Source organism: Sinocyclocheilus grahami, unplaced genomic scaffold (assembly GCF_001515645.1).
Source record: "Sinocyclocheilus grahami isolate Dianchi unplaced genomic scaffold, SAMN03320097.WGS_v1.1 scaffold837.1, whole genome shotgun sequence".
NCBI classification, from domain to species: domain Eukaryota; kingdom Metazoa; phylum Chordata; class Actinopteri; order Cypriniformes; family Cyprinidae; genus Sinocyclocheilus; species Sinocyclocheilus grahami.
The window spans coordinates 291,239-309,086 of record NW_015506016.1 but is presented as its reverse complement, the minus strand read 5'-3'; the positions used below and the strand labels follow the sequence as shown (position 1 = coordinate 309,086).

At 39.3% G+C, this 17,848-nt stretch overlaps 1 protein-coding gene across 2 annotated transcripts; it reads right to left on the bottom strand.

The window, feature by feature from the left end:
- Positions 1–1,364: 1,364 nt before the first annotated feature.
- Positions 1,365–17,393, bottom strand: cunh6orf136 (chromosome unknown C6orf136 homolog). Of its 2 annotated transcripts, none has more exons than XM_016247472.1 (7): positions 17,209–17,393; positions 8,675–8,929; positions 7,777–8,451; positions 7,519–7,607; positions 4,666–4,866; positions 4,522–4,591; positions 1,365–2,837 (listed from the first exon to the last, which is right to left on the bottom strand). In XM_016247472.1, exons 2-7 carry the CDS (start codon positions 8,771–8,773, stop codon positions 2,694–2,696), a joined length of 1,278 nt encoding a protein of 425 aa, XP_016102958.1. In that variant the 5' UTR covers positions 8,774–8,929; positions 17,209–17,393; the 3' UTR covers positions 1,365–2,693. The 2 variants fall into 2 exon arrangements, with proteins under 2 accessions (XP_016102958.1, XP_016102959.1); XM_016247473.1 differs by having other exon boundaries at positions 8,675–8,924.
- Between the last annotated feature and the right edge of the window lie 455 nt (positions 17,394–17,848).

Genomic DNA, 17,848 nt, shown 5'->3' with positions numbered 1-17,848 from the left:
GGGGAGAATCCCCCCCCCCCCCCCTTATGTGGCGTCCATCTGTGGGGAAACAGCATCTTATATTCTTTGCAGATGTCAAAACAGTCAGTGAGTTTTACTCTTGACAGGATTCATATATGCTCCTGTCCATTGTAAATTAGCTGTATATTGTTGTAATAAGTTGTTTTAATAATGACAATAATAGCAGTTGTATTACAGGCACGTATATATGAAGAAAACCTCATTCGTTCCAGCTTGACCTGCTCGATGTGTAGATAAAGGAGATGCCAAGATTGATGTTTACAAGCTCCAGACATGTTACATATGATTAGATATACAGCACTGCACATTCGTCACTGAGGACTGGAAGTGTTTTAGTCATAGTGATGCCATAGAGCTGTTGGTTGTAAATATTTCTTGCATGCCAAAAACATCTTGTTGGCTCCATCATGTTGTTCATGAATGTGACCGTTACAAAATAAAATGGTCCAAGTCTAGAATTACTTCTAGTTTTAAAGAAACCGCTGTGTCTGCCTCTATATGTTCGGCCACGGAACACCTTTGCTGTTTAGTTTAAAAAAACAACAAAAAAAACAATGACTTTTATGTGGTAATGGCACATTGCACAAATAATCTCATTACTTCCTTTTTTTTTTCAAGCTAAAACACTATGATGCCCAGGAGGTAAGATAATTTGGAGGGAAACAATATTTGCATAAATTACATTTTCATATTGTCTCAACCCTTCGACTAAAGAAAAAAATATATAATTTTGTATCAATAACTACAAACCAACATTTGGTTCCTAAATTGCTAGCTGAGCAATTTCATTTATGGTAAATTTACAACCCTGTTACCCATATTTAATTAATACGATTTAAACTTTATTCAAGTAAGTCAAACTTTAGTAGACATGGCTGAAAAAATGCCAATATAAAATGGAACATTTTAATAAAACATTTTCTATCATTCAAAAGTTTAGGGTTAAGAATTTGTAATGTTTTTGAAATGTCTCTTATGCTTACCAAGGCTGCATTAATTAATCAAAATTACAGTAAAAGCTGTAAAATTATGAAATGTTATTACAGTCTAAAATAACTGTAAAATGTAATTTATTCTTGTGACGCAAAGCTGCCATTACGCCAGTCTTCAGAGTCGCATGATCCTTCAAAAATCATTCTAACATGCTGAATGTTGAAAACAGATGGGCTGCTTAATATACATGTGGAAACCATGATTAAAGTTTAAAGTCCTATTTGAACCGCAAAAAAATTTAATTAAAAAAACATATATTGTACCTTATATGCAACAAATTAAAAATTATTTAGCAGAAAATCTAAATCTAAATGGTAGTAGACAAGAGAGAAGAACAGAGACCAAAAATATCGGTCAGTATGCATTTATTTGTCTCACAACACATTCACACAGGTTTTTGGGTAATTAGCGCAGAATTAACCACCAGAACAATTGCTTTAACAGGTTCTGACCTTTCGGATTTGAATTGCACAGATCGTGGAGTGAACAGCGTTTCATGCTTTTATTGTCCATTTAAAAGCGCAAGCATTTGAGACAGATGTGTTCTGACTGCTTTGGGACACAGGAAGTCCATTAAAGTGTCTGGTCTATGTCTTTACCACAGGAAGCTCACGCAGTTGAAACGGTTCTTGTTAAAACAGACTGTGGGAGGAGAGCATGTGTTACCACACCAAATGCACTGCCAGTCATTACTGAGCTAAAGTGACCAATTAACCTGGAGAAAAATAACCCACGCGTTGCTTTGCAGATGCAAATACACTTCTGAACATATTTCAATGGGAAAAGAATTGAAAGCATGGGTCTTTCGAATAAGTGTGGACTTAAGTTACATGGACGGCAGGGCAAGACTAGAGCAGATTTGGCAATGTATTTATGCAGGGAGCCATATTGGCTGAGGGACTTATACCATGTGTCTTGCACATTGAAAACAATTCAAATAAGGAAGGTATGGGCAAACAAGAACAAGTCCAGACAGGAAACTAAACTCTCTACACTCAAAGGCAGTCCCTGGCATTACTTTCCCTTAAAGGTCACCAAACAGGCAGCAACTCTAAAGACATTCATTAAGTTCTGCTACTAAAGGAAACAGCTGGTTTTCAGGCACCTTCCTCTACAACATTTAAACCAATGCAACTGATGAAAACTCCAATTAACATATAAATACAAAAAATATATATAATGAATTATTACAATGTAAGCTGATCAAGACTTAAAAATCAGGACCAATCTTTCTGTTGATTTATTACTGTGAATGTGAGCTGAACCATCTTCACCTTTTATCTGGCATGTGCTTCAAACGCCAGTTTTACAGCCGAGCTGCCTGAATGTATTTACAGATGGCATTGAATATACCTGTACAGTAATGTACTGGGACATCAAAACCTGTTTGTTAAAGAGTTGTGCGTTAGTTAACTTCCTAGTTAGTGATGCCCTCATGTATTAGTCTCTGAAACCTGTTACGATTCATACCAGTTTGGTGATATTCAAACAATGGAAATTAAAGAGCGCACAAAGATTGTTTCAAGTGAGAACAGTTTTAACTCGTTTGTTCTTGTTCCTGCGGATTTACCCCCAAAAAACTGGTTACCAATATCTCATTCACTCAACCCACACAATACAGCGCTGCATCTTTTTCAGTCTTTTTAATGGTGTGACCAAACGCATCCACGCTCTGCGGCTCAGGCTTGGGGCTGTCGGAGGGAAGACAGCAGGAGTGGGAGCAGGTTGAGGGCGGGCCGGTGTTCCTGAATGCCCAGCGCCACCAGAGCCCCGGCCAGCACTGAAGTCACTTTGGGCAGCAAGGGAGGATGAGTCTCCATAACCTACCAACATAGATAAACACTAAGGTTAAACCAGAGTGAAATGATCAAGCGTTGTTTTTCAATCAGAGAGCCTCAGTAGATGTCCAAGGGGGCCGCAGGATTACTTAAAGGGACAGTTCACCCAAAAATGAAAATTGTCCTTTACTCAGCCTCAGGCTGTTCCAAACCTGTATGAGTTTCTTTCTTCTGTAGAACATAAAAGAAGATATTGTGAAGAATTTGGTAACCAAACAGTTGCTGGTCCCCATTGACTTCCACAGTATTTTATTTTTTCCATACCGTGAACGTAAATGGGGACCAGCAGCAACATTCTTCAAAATATCTTCTTTTGTGTTCATCAGGAAAAAAAATCAATAAAAAAAAAAAACTACAGATTTGGAACAACTGAGGGCAAGTAAATAATGAAATTTTTCATTTTTGGGGGGTTAAATATCCCTTTAAATATAATTAAATTAATACATTATTATTAATATACTAATAATCTAACTCTAATCTAAATTAAAGTGTTAAAAAAAACACATAAAAGATGTAAAATGAAACGAAAATATTTATTTTTCCCGTCCTTAATAACTATTGTTTTTATTGAAAAACATACAGTTCTTGAAACTTATGGAATCACAAAATGAATTTTGTTGAAATAATTGAATATTTGTTTTGAAAAGAAGCTGTTTTAAGTACAGCAGAAGTACCAGAAATGTCTCAGCCTACATGGCCTTTTGAATTGTGTGTTGGATTATGGTGTCCTTTGAGTCAAATAGGTTGAAGATATCCATAGTTAAGTGACAAGCGTTAAATGATATAAAAACTGTTAACTCACCTTTTAACCATTTTTCTGATAACTTGGATTTCTGGGTAGCTCTGCCCAAAGTAAAATCTCACTGATCTAAAATCTTGCTCCATATGTTCTGATATTGTGTGATTGAAAAGCATTTTTTCAGCTTTCAGTATCTCCTTTTTCCAAACGAGTCTACTACATTACGGGTGGTACTTCCAGTTTAGGGAGCTTCCACTCAAAATGACTTAAATCATTTCAAATAATAAGGCTGCACTACAAATAATCCTTATTTGTCTGTTTGATTGAATGAGCTGTACATTTTCCATAATTCTCCATTATATTTTTATCTGTCAGGAAAATAATATAAATCTTGCGGTTTTAATGTGACAGTCTTAAAGGAATATCTGTGACAAAATCTCTTTTTAGTCCGCTAGCTTTCTTTTTCTTTGAATTTCGCTGTATTAATATGAAAAAGACAACACACTGTGCAGATGTGGTCTGCTCTCCTATTTTTAGCTCCAAATCCTCACTCACATCTCTTTCCAGGTTTTTCACAGAGTGCATTAAAACATAACTGTCGCCCCTTTTTCACTTCTAATCCCCATCAGCAGTGTTTACTGAAATAATTCTGAAGCTAGAAAATGAAACATTTATCTGTTCAAAATGAGGGAAAGCACATTGAAATATCCATCGGTGTTAAAGTTAATGGGGGAAAAGTTTTTAATGCAAAAAAAGTACTGACCCCAAACATTTAAACGGGAGTGTAATATGATTTGGACATTTCTTTCACGATCACTTTGTAGGAAAATAAAAAAAAACATTTTGTTTTACTATTTTCCTATTTAATTTCTAAAAAAAATATGGAAAACAAGGATATTCTGAAAATATGGAGTTGCAAGCAAACCTCACCTTTTCAACTTTATGCCTATGTATTCGTCCATCAGAGCCAACATAGAAGGTGGAGAATGCATCATATGTTCTGAACAGAAAAAAATAAATATGACTACACAAAGATGAGCCACAGGGCAAGGTTTTGATAGGCTCTTGTCTCACCTGTAGAGGTGGCTCTTGTCTTTCTTGTAGAAGAAGATCAGAATGGAGTGGAAGGGCAGGCCTTTGACTCTCCAGCGAGCTTTGATGGAGCTGTCTTCTGGATGCTTGGTCAGCTTCAGCACTTCCAGCTGAGCCTCTGCATAGTAACACTGACACATCAATCGCCAAAGCATCAGAGTCAGCTGGTACACTACACGACCCCTTTAGAGACAGACATAATACCAGTCAGATGTGCTGTTTCAAATATACCGGTACTTTGGCAACAAGCCAAAACCAGTCATTCAATGGTAGTTCTGACTCATTGTCTCTGTGTAATTAACAAACAAAACCACCCATGATTTGTTTTTCCTCAAAACTTTTTTTTTTTTGGCTTGAGTCTTTTCTTTTGTATTTGAAAACATTTTGCTTGTAAAAACTTTTTGACGTTCTTGCAGAAAATGCTTTGCAAGCTAAATGTTTTCCAACATGAAGGGGAAAAAAAAGTTTTGAGAACAAATCTTGAGACATAAAAATGTCTTGATGCAACAAGCATTATTAATTTTGCTTGTGAAACTTTTAATGTATCCGAAAAAAAAAAAAACATTTAGCAAACAATAGAAAAAAGTTGACAAAGCGGCGTTCCAGTTCCTATATTTAATCCATAGCCTAACAGCCTACAAAAGCGATCAGAGTTCCGCACATAAAGGTAGCGTAATATATAGTAATACATTTCAGATTTTTGCAAATGTGATATTGATTTTATTTAACAGTTCAATAAACAAGTTAATATAAAATGACTTATATTTTAAGAACACCGTTGTCTGATTTTGCTCTATTTCATAAACGAAAATAGTTCCAAACAAGGTCACAGCTGAGCCGCTGCGCATCTCCATGCAAACACTTTATGAATGAATGTGTGTTTTTTAGTGAATCTAGTGAGTCAATGATTCAGTTACCCTTTCATAAAGACAGTCACTTGTTTTCTTCCTGAATGAATCAGTTGTTTGAACAAATCGATTGAATGAATGATCTAGTGACAAAGACAGTGACTTGCCGGCACCTACTGACAGTTTTGGTTTAATTTTTAAAGGGGTCATATGATGCTTTTTTAAAGATCATTAATTTGTGTATTTGGTGTAACAGAATATGTTGACATGCTTTAATGTTCAAAAAACACATTATTTTTCAAATACTGTACATTATTGTAGGTCCTCTATGCCCCGCCTCTCTCAAACGCTTCGTTTTCAACAAAGCCCCCTCCTTTGACAAGCGCAGTCTGCTCTGATTGGCCAGCTAACCCAGTGCATTGTGATTGGCCGAACACCACAGGCACGTGTCGGAAATAACGCCCCTTTCCATAATCGCGAGCATCAGCTTTCAAAGTAAATATCAAGACAGTTAATAATGTCATTAGTTTTACCATCAGTTCAAGCCTGAAAGGGCAACAGAGTCGCGTGACAGACACAGTAATGATGCAGTACACAAGCCACGGTTAAGACAGCTGACGTGCTATGATTTCTGACAGGCAGTTCACTCTCCTGTGATGTGACCCTGTTCCCCTCTCACACACACACACACACACACGACGCATTACTCTGCGCTGCGCAAAACTCCGTATTTGAACAGTCAATAGCAAATACTTAAACTGATAATAAAACATACTTACAGTCGCTGATTCAGAAGTGCCAGATTGTCTTATTGAAGTCGGAATTAACCCTTTATTTTATTATTATTATTTTTTTTTAGAAATAGCCTTTGTGCACAGCCAGCCTTGTACTCTTCTAGGTTAAAAAAAACTGTCGTCTATAAAATGCGTTGCACAAATTCGAACATCTGGGTTGTGCTGTTCTGTTGTAAATAAACCTTAACCAATGATTCCTAATTGCATCTACTTCCGGAAGGCCAAATAAAGTGCTCTTGCTTTCGCACTGAAACACAGCGTCTCCCTGACATGGCTGCATCAACACTACTGCGTTCCTGAAACCACGCCCGAAACTTCTTTCGTGCACATTTGGGCGCATTATGCTAATATTTCCACATAGTGATGTAGACATGTGGGGGCGTGTTAGAACGAGCCGTTTTAGGTAGGCGTGGCTGACTCTTAACTTTTAGAAAGAATATCTCTTGGGATTTGAGACTTTAGTCTTTGCAACTTTACAGATCTTCTTTATGCACCAAGAGCTTGTAACACTCCAAAGAGAAAGGAAAACTTGAAATCGCATCATATGACCCCTTTAAAATATAATTAAAGTTTTTCAAATCATTTAATATTTCTATATTCAAAACTTTATATTTAAAACATTAATCTCAAAACATTGTTATTATGAATTCAAATGCATTCATATCACCTCTGAACCTCGATAAACGGTCTGTAAATACACAGAAAAGCTACTTTTGTGTTCTGTTCCACCTCTGTTGTGTAAAGATGAATTTTGTTGATACTGATTTCATTTGATTGGTAACTTAAGTTACCAATGTAGTTTTGGATTTTGTTTTCCCTTAATAATAAAAACCTTCATTTAAAAACTGCATGTTGTGTTCACTTGTGTTATCTTTTACTAATATTTAAATTAGTTTGATGATCTGAAACATTAAAGTGTGACAAACATGCAAAAAAATAAGAAATCTGGAAGGGGGCCAACACTTTTTCACACCACTGTATTTGTGCCTCATATCATTGACCTGTAATGTGCCTGTCTCGATACCCAAGAAAACATATGGTTTAGAGGAAACATGAAATATGTCTTATGTTATTATATATTATAAAGTCTTTTATAATTTAAAACAACAATAGTCACAGGGGTTCACTGACAGCTAGTATAACTTACTTTCAGGTCTAAAATCTAGTATAACATACACTTAGAACTTCTTTACCTTGTTTTGGTGTTCAGAAGGCCATTGATGAACTCAACATCTTCAGAGTATATGCTGTAGTCATGATTTTTCACAAAGAAACTGGGAAGCTGAAACATAACATAAAACCTTAACTATTAGTCAAGATTACACTGCAATTACATTATTAAAAAAGGTATCATAAATGTAATATCTTCCTACAGCCTCCATATCAAGCATTATTTCTCCCATTCATTTTTCTACAAATGGTCCATCTCATCTCCCTTAAACTTGTCTTACCTCCACCCTCAGCTTTTCATGCATCAGGGCCAGTTTCTCCTCATTCTCCAGGTCTCTCTGGCTAGAGCTCTTGTTCACTCTCTCAGTCTCAGCATGGCTGTAATGCGTGACATTGAGGGCCGGATAGATACTCTGCTCATCCTGTCCCTTTCTTGGTTTGACCCCAATCTCTGAGACAGACTCCATCCCAGGGCAGTGAAAGCAATAGAAGCGAGATCCAAACATAAAAGGTGCAGGGCATCCCTCGGTCTCAAACAGACTCCTGAAGGAGCCTCTTTCCATCAGCTGGTTTTCCTCAGTCCCATCCTTTCCGATAATGCTAATATCATCCTCTCTACTTCCATCAACAGTGGTTAAAGGAAAAAGCAAGTCAAAGGGTCTGTTGGGTCCCAAAGCAAGGAGCTCACTTAGTTTGGCCAGTCCAAGTAAGGGCATTTCCACCACGGTGTGCTGCTCATCGGTCTCTCCGAGTTTGAGCAGGACAGGCAAGCTAATCGCCTCCTCCCATTCCTCCTCCTCTAGGCTGGCTGCTCGGTTCGGCTGGCACGCATGGTGGAAGGGATGGGACAGGGATGGCTGTTTAATGGACAGGTAATGTAGACTGTTTGGAGGAGCCAAGTTCCATGATGCACTGCTCAGAGTCCTACAGTTGTCAATCAAGTGAAATTCGGTTGTCTGCAAATCAGACAGAATTTGATTAGAGATTGGTCAAAGCTTTTGCTCAATTTAATAAATTTCTTAGAAAAAAATAAATAAAATAAAAAAAATTTAAAAAAACCTTTTGAACAGTAGTGTATTTTCTTTACACTATATATTTGGGTGAACAGATCTTCACCCTTATTTTCAAAAAAAAAAATTAAGATACATTTTTCATGGTAAAAGGTTTTACAATGTGTACCTGGCATAAATTCCAGCACTGTTTCGTCATTGGTCGTCTGCTGCCATGGTTCCTGGCACACCCCACCCAAAGAGAGACACCCCCTCTGCACACAGCCATTCAAGTCAGGGTGCTGAGGTGACCTCGATGGCGTCTCAGTAAGATGACATCATCAAGCTACTCAAAGAGGAGGAAACGTGAACTCTCCCATCCACCGCAGCCTCTGGTTACTCACCCATTCACAGAGACAGAAACTTTTGTCCTTCAAAACCTAACCTGGGCCAAAAAATAATAATAATAAGTATTACATTTAAATCACACTAACAAGACCAATACATTTATGCATTTGACAGACATTTTTAAACAAAGCAACTCAGTCTACATTTTATCAGTTTGTGAGCTTCCCAGGAGTCTAACCCATGGCATTGCTCACATTGCTCTACTAGTTGAACTTCGCTACCAATCAAAAGTTTGGGGTTGATAAGATTTTTTTGGTTTTTGAAATAAGTTTTTTCACTACATTTATTCGCAAGAGGAGCGATAGAACCTGTCCCTCTGAGTGAGCTGCAGAGCGGGTTTTACAGCCGCTATCTTGTGGTGCCCAAGAGAGATGGAGGGCCGATAATGGACCTGAGGCTCATCGACCGGGCGCTTCACAAGCGCGAGTTCAGGATGGCAACACTGAAGCAGATCCTGGCACAAATCTGTCTCAGGGACTGGTTTGTATCCGTAGATCTGAAGGATGCATACTTCCACATTCAAATCACGAGGCGCCACAGGCGCTTCCTGAGGTTCTCTTTCAAGGGCACAGCATACCAGCATTCAGTTCTTCCATTCGGGCTGGCTTTAGCCCCACGCACGTTCTCGAAGTGCATCGATGCAGCGCTTTCCCCTCTCAGAGCAAGTGGTATGTGCATTCTAAATTATCTGGATGACTGGCTGATTTTAGCCCATTCAGTAGATGTGCTTATCAGTCACATGGACACGCTGCTTCACCATCTGGAGTCCATAGGACTGCATGTGAATGTGCAAAAGAACATCTTCACCCCGAGTCAATCTATAACATATATGGGTGCAGTGGCGGCTCCAGGATTTTTTTATTGAGGGTGCTATGGGGGGGTTGGGGGGTATTAAATTTTGGTATTAAACTTCTCATATGCCAGTAATATAACTTTTAATGCCAACTGCCAAATATGACACTTACAAATTAATAACATTTATGAACGCACATAGAAAGGAGAGAAAGTAGGGATTTTCTTTTGTTATTATTTTCTTTTATTTATTTACAATTTTTTTACACATTTCTATTTACTAATTTTTTTGACCATCAAGTCAAAAACTCTCAATGCCTACTGGCAGGAAAACACTGTAAATTCTAACAATGTTTACAATAGATAAAGTGCAGACGATTCATAAAACAATTTCCACATAAGCTATTTATTAAGAGTTGCTACTCTGTGTGACGACAAGCTCCTCTCCGTCCGGGGTTGCGTTCCAGTGTAAATGGACCAAAACGGAGACTTTTGAAAATGATGGTGTGGCTGCCCACATTCGTATTCGTAACTCTGTGTATCCTTGACGGTCGTGTAAACAATAACATCCTGCACATTGTTGTACCCATAGATATGCATGTATACATATCTATGGGTGTACCTGCATGAATGGTCATGTGACATGCGTTTTCGGTTGTGTAGTGTGGGCGGAGAACGTATCTGAAACTCAGTGAAAACGCAAGTGTAGACGAGGATCGTTTTCATTTTAAAAGGAAAACACTAGTGTAAACAGGGCTTGAGACTGTCGACTTGTTATTGTTCTCATCTGAGCTATTCTGCAAAGTGTCTGAAATTCACAGTCTTTTGCTTGATATTAAATAGTGCTCCATTATGATAACTGTTGATACTAAACTTAAAATGAATACTAATGCGCACTGTACCTAAGTGTGCCTAATTGACCCCTCCCCCACATTGTCAACTGTTTATAGGCATATATACTGTATATATATATATGTAGCGAATCAGCTCATGGGAAACTTTTTTTTTTTAGGTTTTTAATGTTTATTTTTCAGTGTTAATTAAAGTGACACTGGGAGTTAAAAAACAGGAATATCATTAGGAAATCCTTGGGTGGGGGGGTGGGGGGTGGGCTGTGCCGGGGCTAAGCAAGATTCTGATGGGGCTATAGCCCCATCAAGCCCCGCCCTAGCACCGCCATTGTCTGGGTGTGTGTTTCGTGGAGATGAGGGTGCGAGGGTGTTCCGACTTCAGGCCTGTGGTCAGAGTCTCAGAGCAGGTGGCACATAAACGGCTGGGAACTGAAGGTGGTGTAGAGCTGCACAATTAATCGAATTTCTAATCGCGATTACAGTTATGGATGCCACAATTACGTAATCGTTCAAAGCCGCAATTAATCGTTCAAAGTCCACTTATGTTATTCTGCGTGCTTAAGATGCATTTTTTTCTTTCTACATGTTATCTTAAGGGTTTTTCCATTGTTTTAATTTTAGTTTCAGTATAACATTATAGTACCATTCATATAATACCGCAGCTGTGGAGCCTGCACGTGTGGCTACTTCAAGGGTCCTAGAGGAGCTGTGGGATTAAGTGCTGGTTCTGAAAGCTCTCTCTCTACCCCTGTTCAAGCCTTTGGAATCTATTGCTGTAAGAGATGCTCTCCCTCGAAGCTGCTCTGCTTCTTGCACTTGCTTTGGCTAAGTGCATAGGGGATTTGCACACGCTCTCAGTGGATGAGGATTGAATTTGCTTTGGACCTGGGGACTGCAGTGTTACTCTCCGGCCCAGACCCGACTACGTGCCTAAACATCTTTCTACCCCCTTTAGGTCATTTCATTGCCCGCTTTGTCTGCTGAGCCCATTGACCTCGAATGATGCCCGTTAGGGCTTTGAGGATCTATATCGATCACTCGTATAGTGGATGCTACCGTGTCGGCTTATGCGAGCCATGGAGAGGAATGACCTCTCAACATCAGAGCCCATACAACACGGACTATTGCTTCCTCATGGGCCTGGTCTAAAGGGTCGTCTATTCGGGATAAAGCCTATGCTTCGCAGCTGGCTGGTCTTCACAGAAAATTTTCGCCAGATTTTATAAGCTGGTTGTGCCATCCTTGGTGTCTCTCGGTGAGTCACTAAACTTGCTTATTCTTGTAGTTCATTGCTATGTTTGCAATTTGGGGCGCAGTTGTTACCGCATTAGCTGTTAACACTGTGCTCGCCCTTGTACTCTTTATGTGTGCTTTGTACCAGTTGTTACCACGTATAGCTGTTGACACTGTAAAGATCTATGAGCATGTAACTCCGGTTCCCTGAGAGCGGGAACGAGACATCGCAAAGATCGCCGTGCCCGCTGCTCGATCAGTGCTGCAACATTCAGTCTCAGATTCTGATGCAATTGTTGCTCTTGCTGCATTTATACTGCCTGCAAGCTTGCCAGTATTTGCATGCAATTTGCATGGATTAGCGACAGTTGGCCAGTTTATTGAACTGGCGTTATCCTAAAAGGTTTCAGGATTTTGGAGAAGTTTTCACTGCGATCTTCGCAATTTCTCATTCCCGCTCTTGGGGAACCGAGATTACAACAGTAACCGGAGACAGCCACGTACACGGACCAAAGTTTACCCACTATTGCAAAAAAAAAATAATAATAATAATAATAATAAAAGAAAAGAAAATAAATAAATAAATGTAATTATTTTAAAAGGGTGGTTGACTGGTTTTGTTCTAGGCTTGATTGTGTTTATGGGGTGTAGTCTAACATGTGCTCATGCTTAGTTTTTTTAAAAACGCATAATTTTTCACATAATTTACCTTTATTCTTCACCGCTCTGTCCCTTCTCTGATAAACGCGCTGATCATTTCCTGCTTTTATGAAGCCCCTCCCTCAGAAATACGTAATGGGCTCAGATTGGTTAGCTGGCCCAGTGTGTTGTGATTGGCTAAACCGCCTCTAGTGAGCATCTAAACATCCCGCCCCTCACCTCAGCGGCATGTGCTCTGCTTGTATTGTAAACAATGGCATTGTATATATTACTTATCAATTTGAGCCCGACTGAGATGCAGAGGATATTAGTGAAGAGAATCATGCAGAACCTGTGCAAGCACAGCTCTTAAAGGGATAGTTCACCCAAAAATGAAAATTTGATGTTTATCTGCTTACCCCCAGGGCATCCAAGCTGTGGGTGACTTTGTTTCTTCAGTAGAACACAAACGAAGATTTTGAACTCAAACCGTTGCAGCCTGTGGACCGTTGCGTCCTCCTGAGCTCGTTCTCAACAGCCAGCGCCTGACACGTCGTCTTCTTCTTCTTCTTCTTGCTTTACAGTGGATCGCAGACTTATAAGTGCATTACCGCCACCTATTTCTCTAATGGACCATTGACACTATCTACAATCTCAATTAGGAGTGTCAATGGTCCATTTGAGAGATAGGTGGCGGTAATGCACTTATAAGTCTGCGATCTGCCATAAAGCAAGAAGAAGAACAAGACGCCTCAGGCGCCGGCTGTTGAGAACGCTCTCAGGAGGACGCGCTCAGGACAGACAGTTCGGACATTGTGGTGAAAATCAGAGGTAAAAAACGATATAAATACTGTTCAGTTTCTTGCACAAACCGATTGTTTTGTGTCTTTACACATCAATGTATCGTCACGAGCCCCAGGGTTTAATTTGGTTTTGTTTGTATATGTTTTTTTGACTCCCAAAGCCGTGATTCCCATCCACTTACATTATATGACTGACAGACTGCAACGGTTTGAGTTAAAAATCTTCGTTTTTGTTCTACTGAAGAAACAAAGTCACCTACATCTTGGATGTCCTGGGGGTAAGCAGATAAACATCAAATTTTCATTTTTGGGTGAACTATCCCTTTAGTGGTATGTTTGTTTGTTGTTGTCTCATACTTGTAGATACACTGTTATTGGTGAATGCTACTGCTTCTGTTAGCTTTTAATATACAGTTTTATCCTGATTAAAGCTTTAATACGGTACAGCAACTGCACGTGTTAATATATGTATATGATCATACATGTATAACGCTTCTCATAGCTATGTGAAAATAAGTGTATAAATGGAACAGAGCTGAGCTGATTATCTGAATGAGAGAGAGAGAGGGAGAGAGAGAGAGAGAGATGCAGAGCGTGTGCAGAGCAGGGGACGCGAGGAACATTATTAAGAACCGCTGCTTTAGAACATTGATTTTGAAAATTGTGAATCCATCAGAATCGTTAGAAGACAGAATCGTGATTCATATATTAATAGATTTTTACGTGCACCCCTAGTTTTCTGTTCCTCTTCTCTAAAGCAGCACAGCATGGCCTCGCCCCGTTTGTGTCGTGTTCCCAGGGGCAGGGTTTATCAGGGTTTGTGACGTCACAAACCCAGGAAGCAACTCATTGTAGTCCCTACGAGCCGTTTTTGTAGGCATTAAATGGTCATAATTTTAAAAAACTTCGTAACTTTGCAGATATTGTTTATGCTCAAACAGCAACATTACACACAAACTAACGTTAAAAAAGTTAAACCGCAATCAACCACCCCTTTAATCTGCTCTATTATCTGTAAATATTTGGATACACTTTCTAAACCATATGTAATTAACTCCTACTTTTTGCTGTATTTCATAAGGTTGACTTCCTGTGTGATCCATATCCCATTTTTGTTGCCATTCTTTAATGAAATAAACTTCTATTATTACTTTTGCTTCATATTTACCAAGTGAAATAACCTATTCATTATCTCCTCACATTCCAAAGCCTGTTTTGCTAACTAACTTCATTGCCCTCTGTGACCTAGTATCCACATATGTATTTTCATAATGTTCCTTCTCAAGGCTACAGATTTTCATATATTCATAATTCATTAACTATATCTTGTCTACTGTGAGATATGACTGCAGTGACATTAATGCTGAACAGGAGTCTGTACTAAGAACAACCTTTTTGAGCTGTGTTTCTTCTATCCACTGTAACGCTGCTGCAATTGACAGCATCTCGGCTGTGAATACTGATAGATGATCTGATGTTCTGATGAATACTGAAAGCAAAACCTGCTCTCCCTGTATAAGGATCCTTGGATCCATCAGTATACTGGAACAAAAATTTGATATACAGTTTGTATGTGTGCGCTCTTCCTGGAGAAGTGCCCATAAAAGGAATTCCGCCCTTTATGATCTCATACAGTGACATATTCGGTATAGAAATACTCTGTCATACGTCCAACTCGTTTTTTAAGTCTTTGGTCATGTTTAGCATGAGAATCCCACTCTTTAAAAGAGTAAATAAATGAGAAGGCATGAAATGGCATTAGACAACCCCTTTAGTGCAAAACTCTTACAATGCAGACAAATGGAACACACTAAAAAATTTGGATCAGTAAATTGTCCAATAAAAAGATGAAACATGGGCTAAATTACATTAAATAAATTAACATGTCCTACAGTTACTTTTACATTTCAGTTGAGAGATTAAAGGGGTCATATGATGTTACTAAAAAGAACATTATTTTGTGTATTTGGTGTAATGCAATGTGTTTATGCAGTTTAAGATTCAAAAAACACATTATTTTGCACATACTGTACATTATAGTTTCTCCTCTATGTCCCGCCTTTGTGAAAAGTGTCGATTTTTACAAAGCTCATCGGTCTGAAAAAGTGAGGTGTGCTCTGATTGGCCAGCTATCCAGTGCATTGTGATTGGTCGAATACCTCAAGCGTGTGACGGAAATGTTACGCCCCTTGCCATATTGTGATGCCGTGTCCGGGCGCAATGAGACAAAACCAGTAAAAGCCATTATAAACGAGGCATTTGTTGCATCCAGTGGGGACATAATTACGGATTACAATGACTTATACTGTCTTTTTACGCATATATTGTGCCGCGCCGCATAAACATAAAACCATGTCTGCATTTGTGATCGGAGAAATGACAAACAACAAGCGCTACTCTACACTGCTCAAAACTCGCGTTTGAATCGTCAGTGGCAAATTCTTTATATATAAAAAAAGTACTTACAGTCTGTGAGTCAGAACAGCCGGCATTGTGGTCTACTCTGCCAGGATCAGGAAATAGTCCTCCATAAAATGCGCTGCGCACATCTGAATATTTGGGTTGTACTGTTCATACAACTTGACCACTGATTTCTAGTCGTGTCTTCTTTTGGAAGGCCAAACAAAGTAGTTTCGCTCTCACAACGAAACACACCGCGGCCTTGAGTGAGCGGAGGCCACCTAGAATGAGCGGCAGTCGGTGGGCTTGAGAATGGCGCGGCCGGCAGATTCGACGAAGGAGTGTCCGGAGGGCTTGCGGCAACCACATGTGACGACCCCGGGCTGAACTCCGCTTCGTCCACGGTGAAAGCCGATCCGGCGATCCACAGCGTGAAGTTGATGCATTTCCTCAGCAAACAGCACGGATCAGCTCTAGGCATGATGAAGCGGATATCATCCTCTTTTGGAAGGCCAAACAAAGTAGTTTCGCTTTCACAACGAAACACACAGCGTCTTCACGACATGGCGGCGGCAGCAACAATACTACAGCGAGAATAAAAGTTACGCCTTCTTTCTTTGCGTGAACATTTGGGCGGCGTTATGTAAATCTTCCCACATAGTGAGGTAGACATGTGGGGGCGTGCTCAAACGAGACGTTTTAGGTAGGCGTGGTTGACTCTGAACTTTTATAAAGAATATCTCTTTGGATTTGAGACTTTAATTTTTGCAACTTTACAGATCTTCTTTATGCACCAAGAGCTTGTAACACTCCAAAGAGAAAGGAAACATTTAAATTGCATCATATGACCCCTTTAACTCTAGTACTGCAGAAGCACATGACCTACATTACTGCCAGAGGCAACAGAAGTTTAAGGAAAAGCTACAAGCCAAACCTAGTGAGTTGCCTACCTAGACAGCATTTTGGCTGCCAGGTGTGTGCAGCACATGTAGATGTCCAAAAATGCTGTCTAAGCAGGCAACTCATTAAAGAGTGTTTGAGTGGCAGCAGCAAATGCGGGGCAGGAAAGGTGAAAAATCTGAACACAAAGACAGTGTCTGAAAAAACTAGTGAATTATGGCAGTGCTGAATTCTGGATGCACTAAAACGCAAACTAAGAAGACCTTAATTCAGAAATATATAATAAAAAAAGAAAGGGTGGAGGTGCGTAGTATATTGTTCAGTCATCCGTTCGAATTAAAAGAAGCCTTGTGTCCACGTTTTATATTAGACAAATATATTATATTTACAGTAGGGCAGGTATTTACAGTGATCAGACGCAGCCTGACACATGTGTACTTCACGCTTTGGTCACACTTTACAAATCAACACTGTCAACTCAACTGACAACCTGACAACTACAACCAATTCTTTCCGAAACAAAGTGAACGATTATAAAGCGGATAGTGCCTCAGCTGAAAGCGATCAAGGATCATAGGTTTCTTGTCTGATTGGGTTGGGCAGATAATAGTTAGTCTGTTAGTCTTCATATCTATAAGTTACATGGCAGTCAGTTAAGCTAGCTGTCCTGCTTGTAAACATGAAATGCATTACATTACCTGTCCTCCGTGAGTCTGATGAAATGCTGTGGAGCGTCAGCTCACTGTGCAGAGATGCGAGAGTGTATCCAAATCGGATTGACGCTCATTTCTGTGTGATTTAGAAAGAATATGAATATGTTGTCAACGTTACACAAATGTCTCTCTCCTTATGTCCTTGCCCAGCGCCTGTCTGCGCTACTGCGCATGCGTCCATCGCCCTCTAGAAGCGGACTCTGCCCGTTACAGCGGCATCCAGCGGCGAACGCGACATACTGCAAGACGCTCACGCCCGTTATGAACTATGGCGGCTTTCTCTTTTCAAAGTAAAAGTCTTAAATTGTCATGAAAGAGCAACAACTTTATTTTCAAATTTTATTACAGTATTTTAGATGTTATTTTCTCAGTGAGAATTCATATTATATCATATTATATTATATTAGGTCACACTGTAATATCAATTAACAATATATGGGTCAGTCTTTGGCTTATGTAAGTTGCTTGTAATATTGTGCATATTTTTATTGCTACTATAGTAAGTACATGTAACGTGTAACAAGGACACTAAAATAAAGTGTAACAAATATTATATTATATTATATTATATTATATTATCTACGGTAGCAGACATGACTTTGACTTTTTCTTTGAAATCACTCGT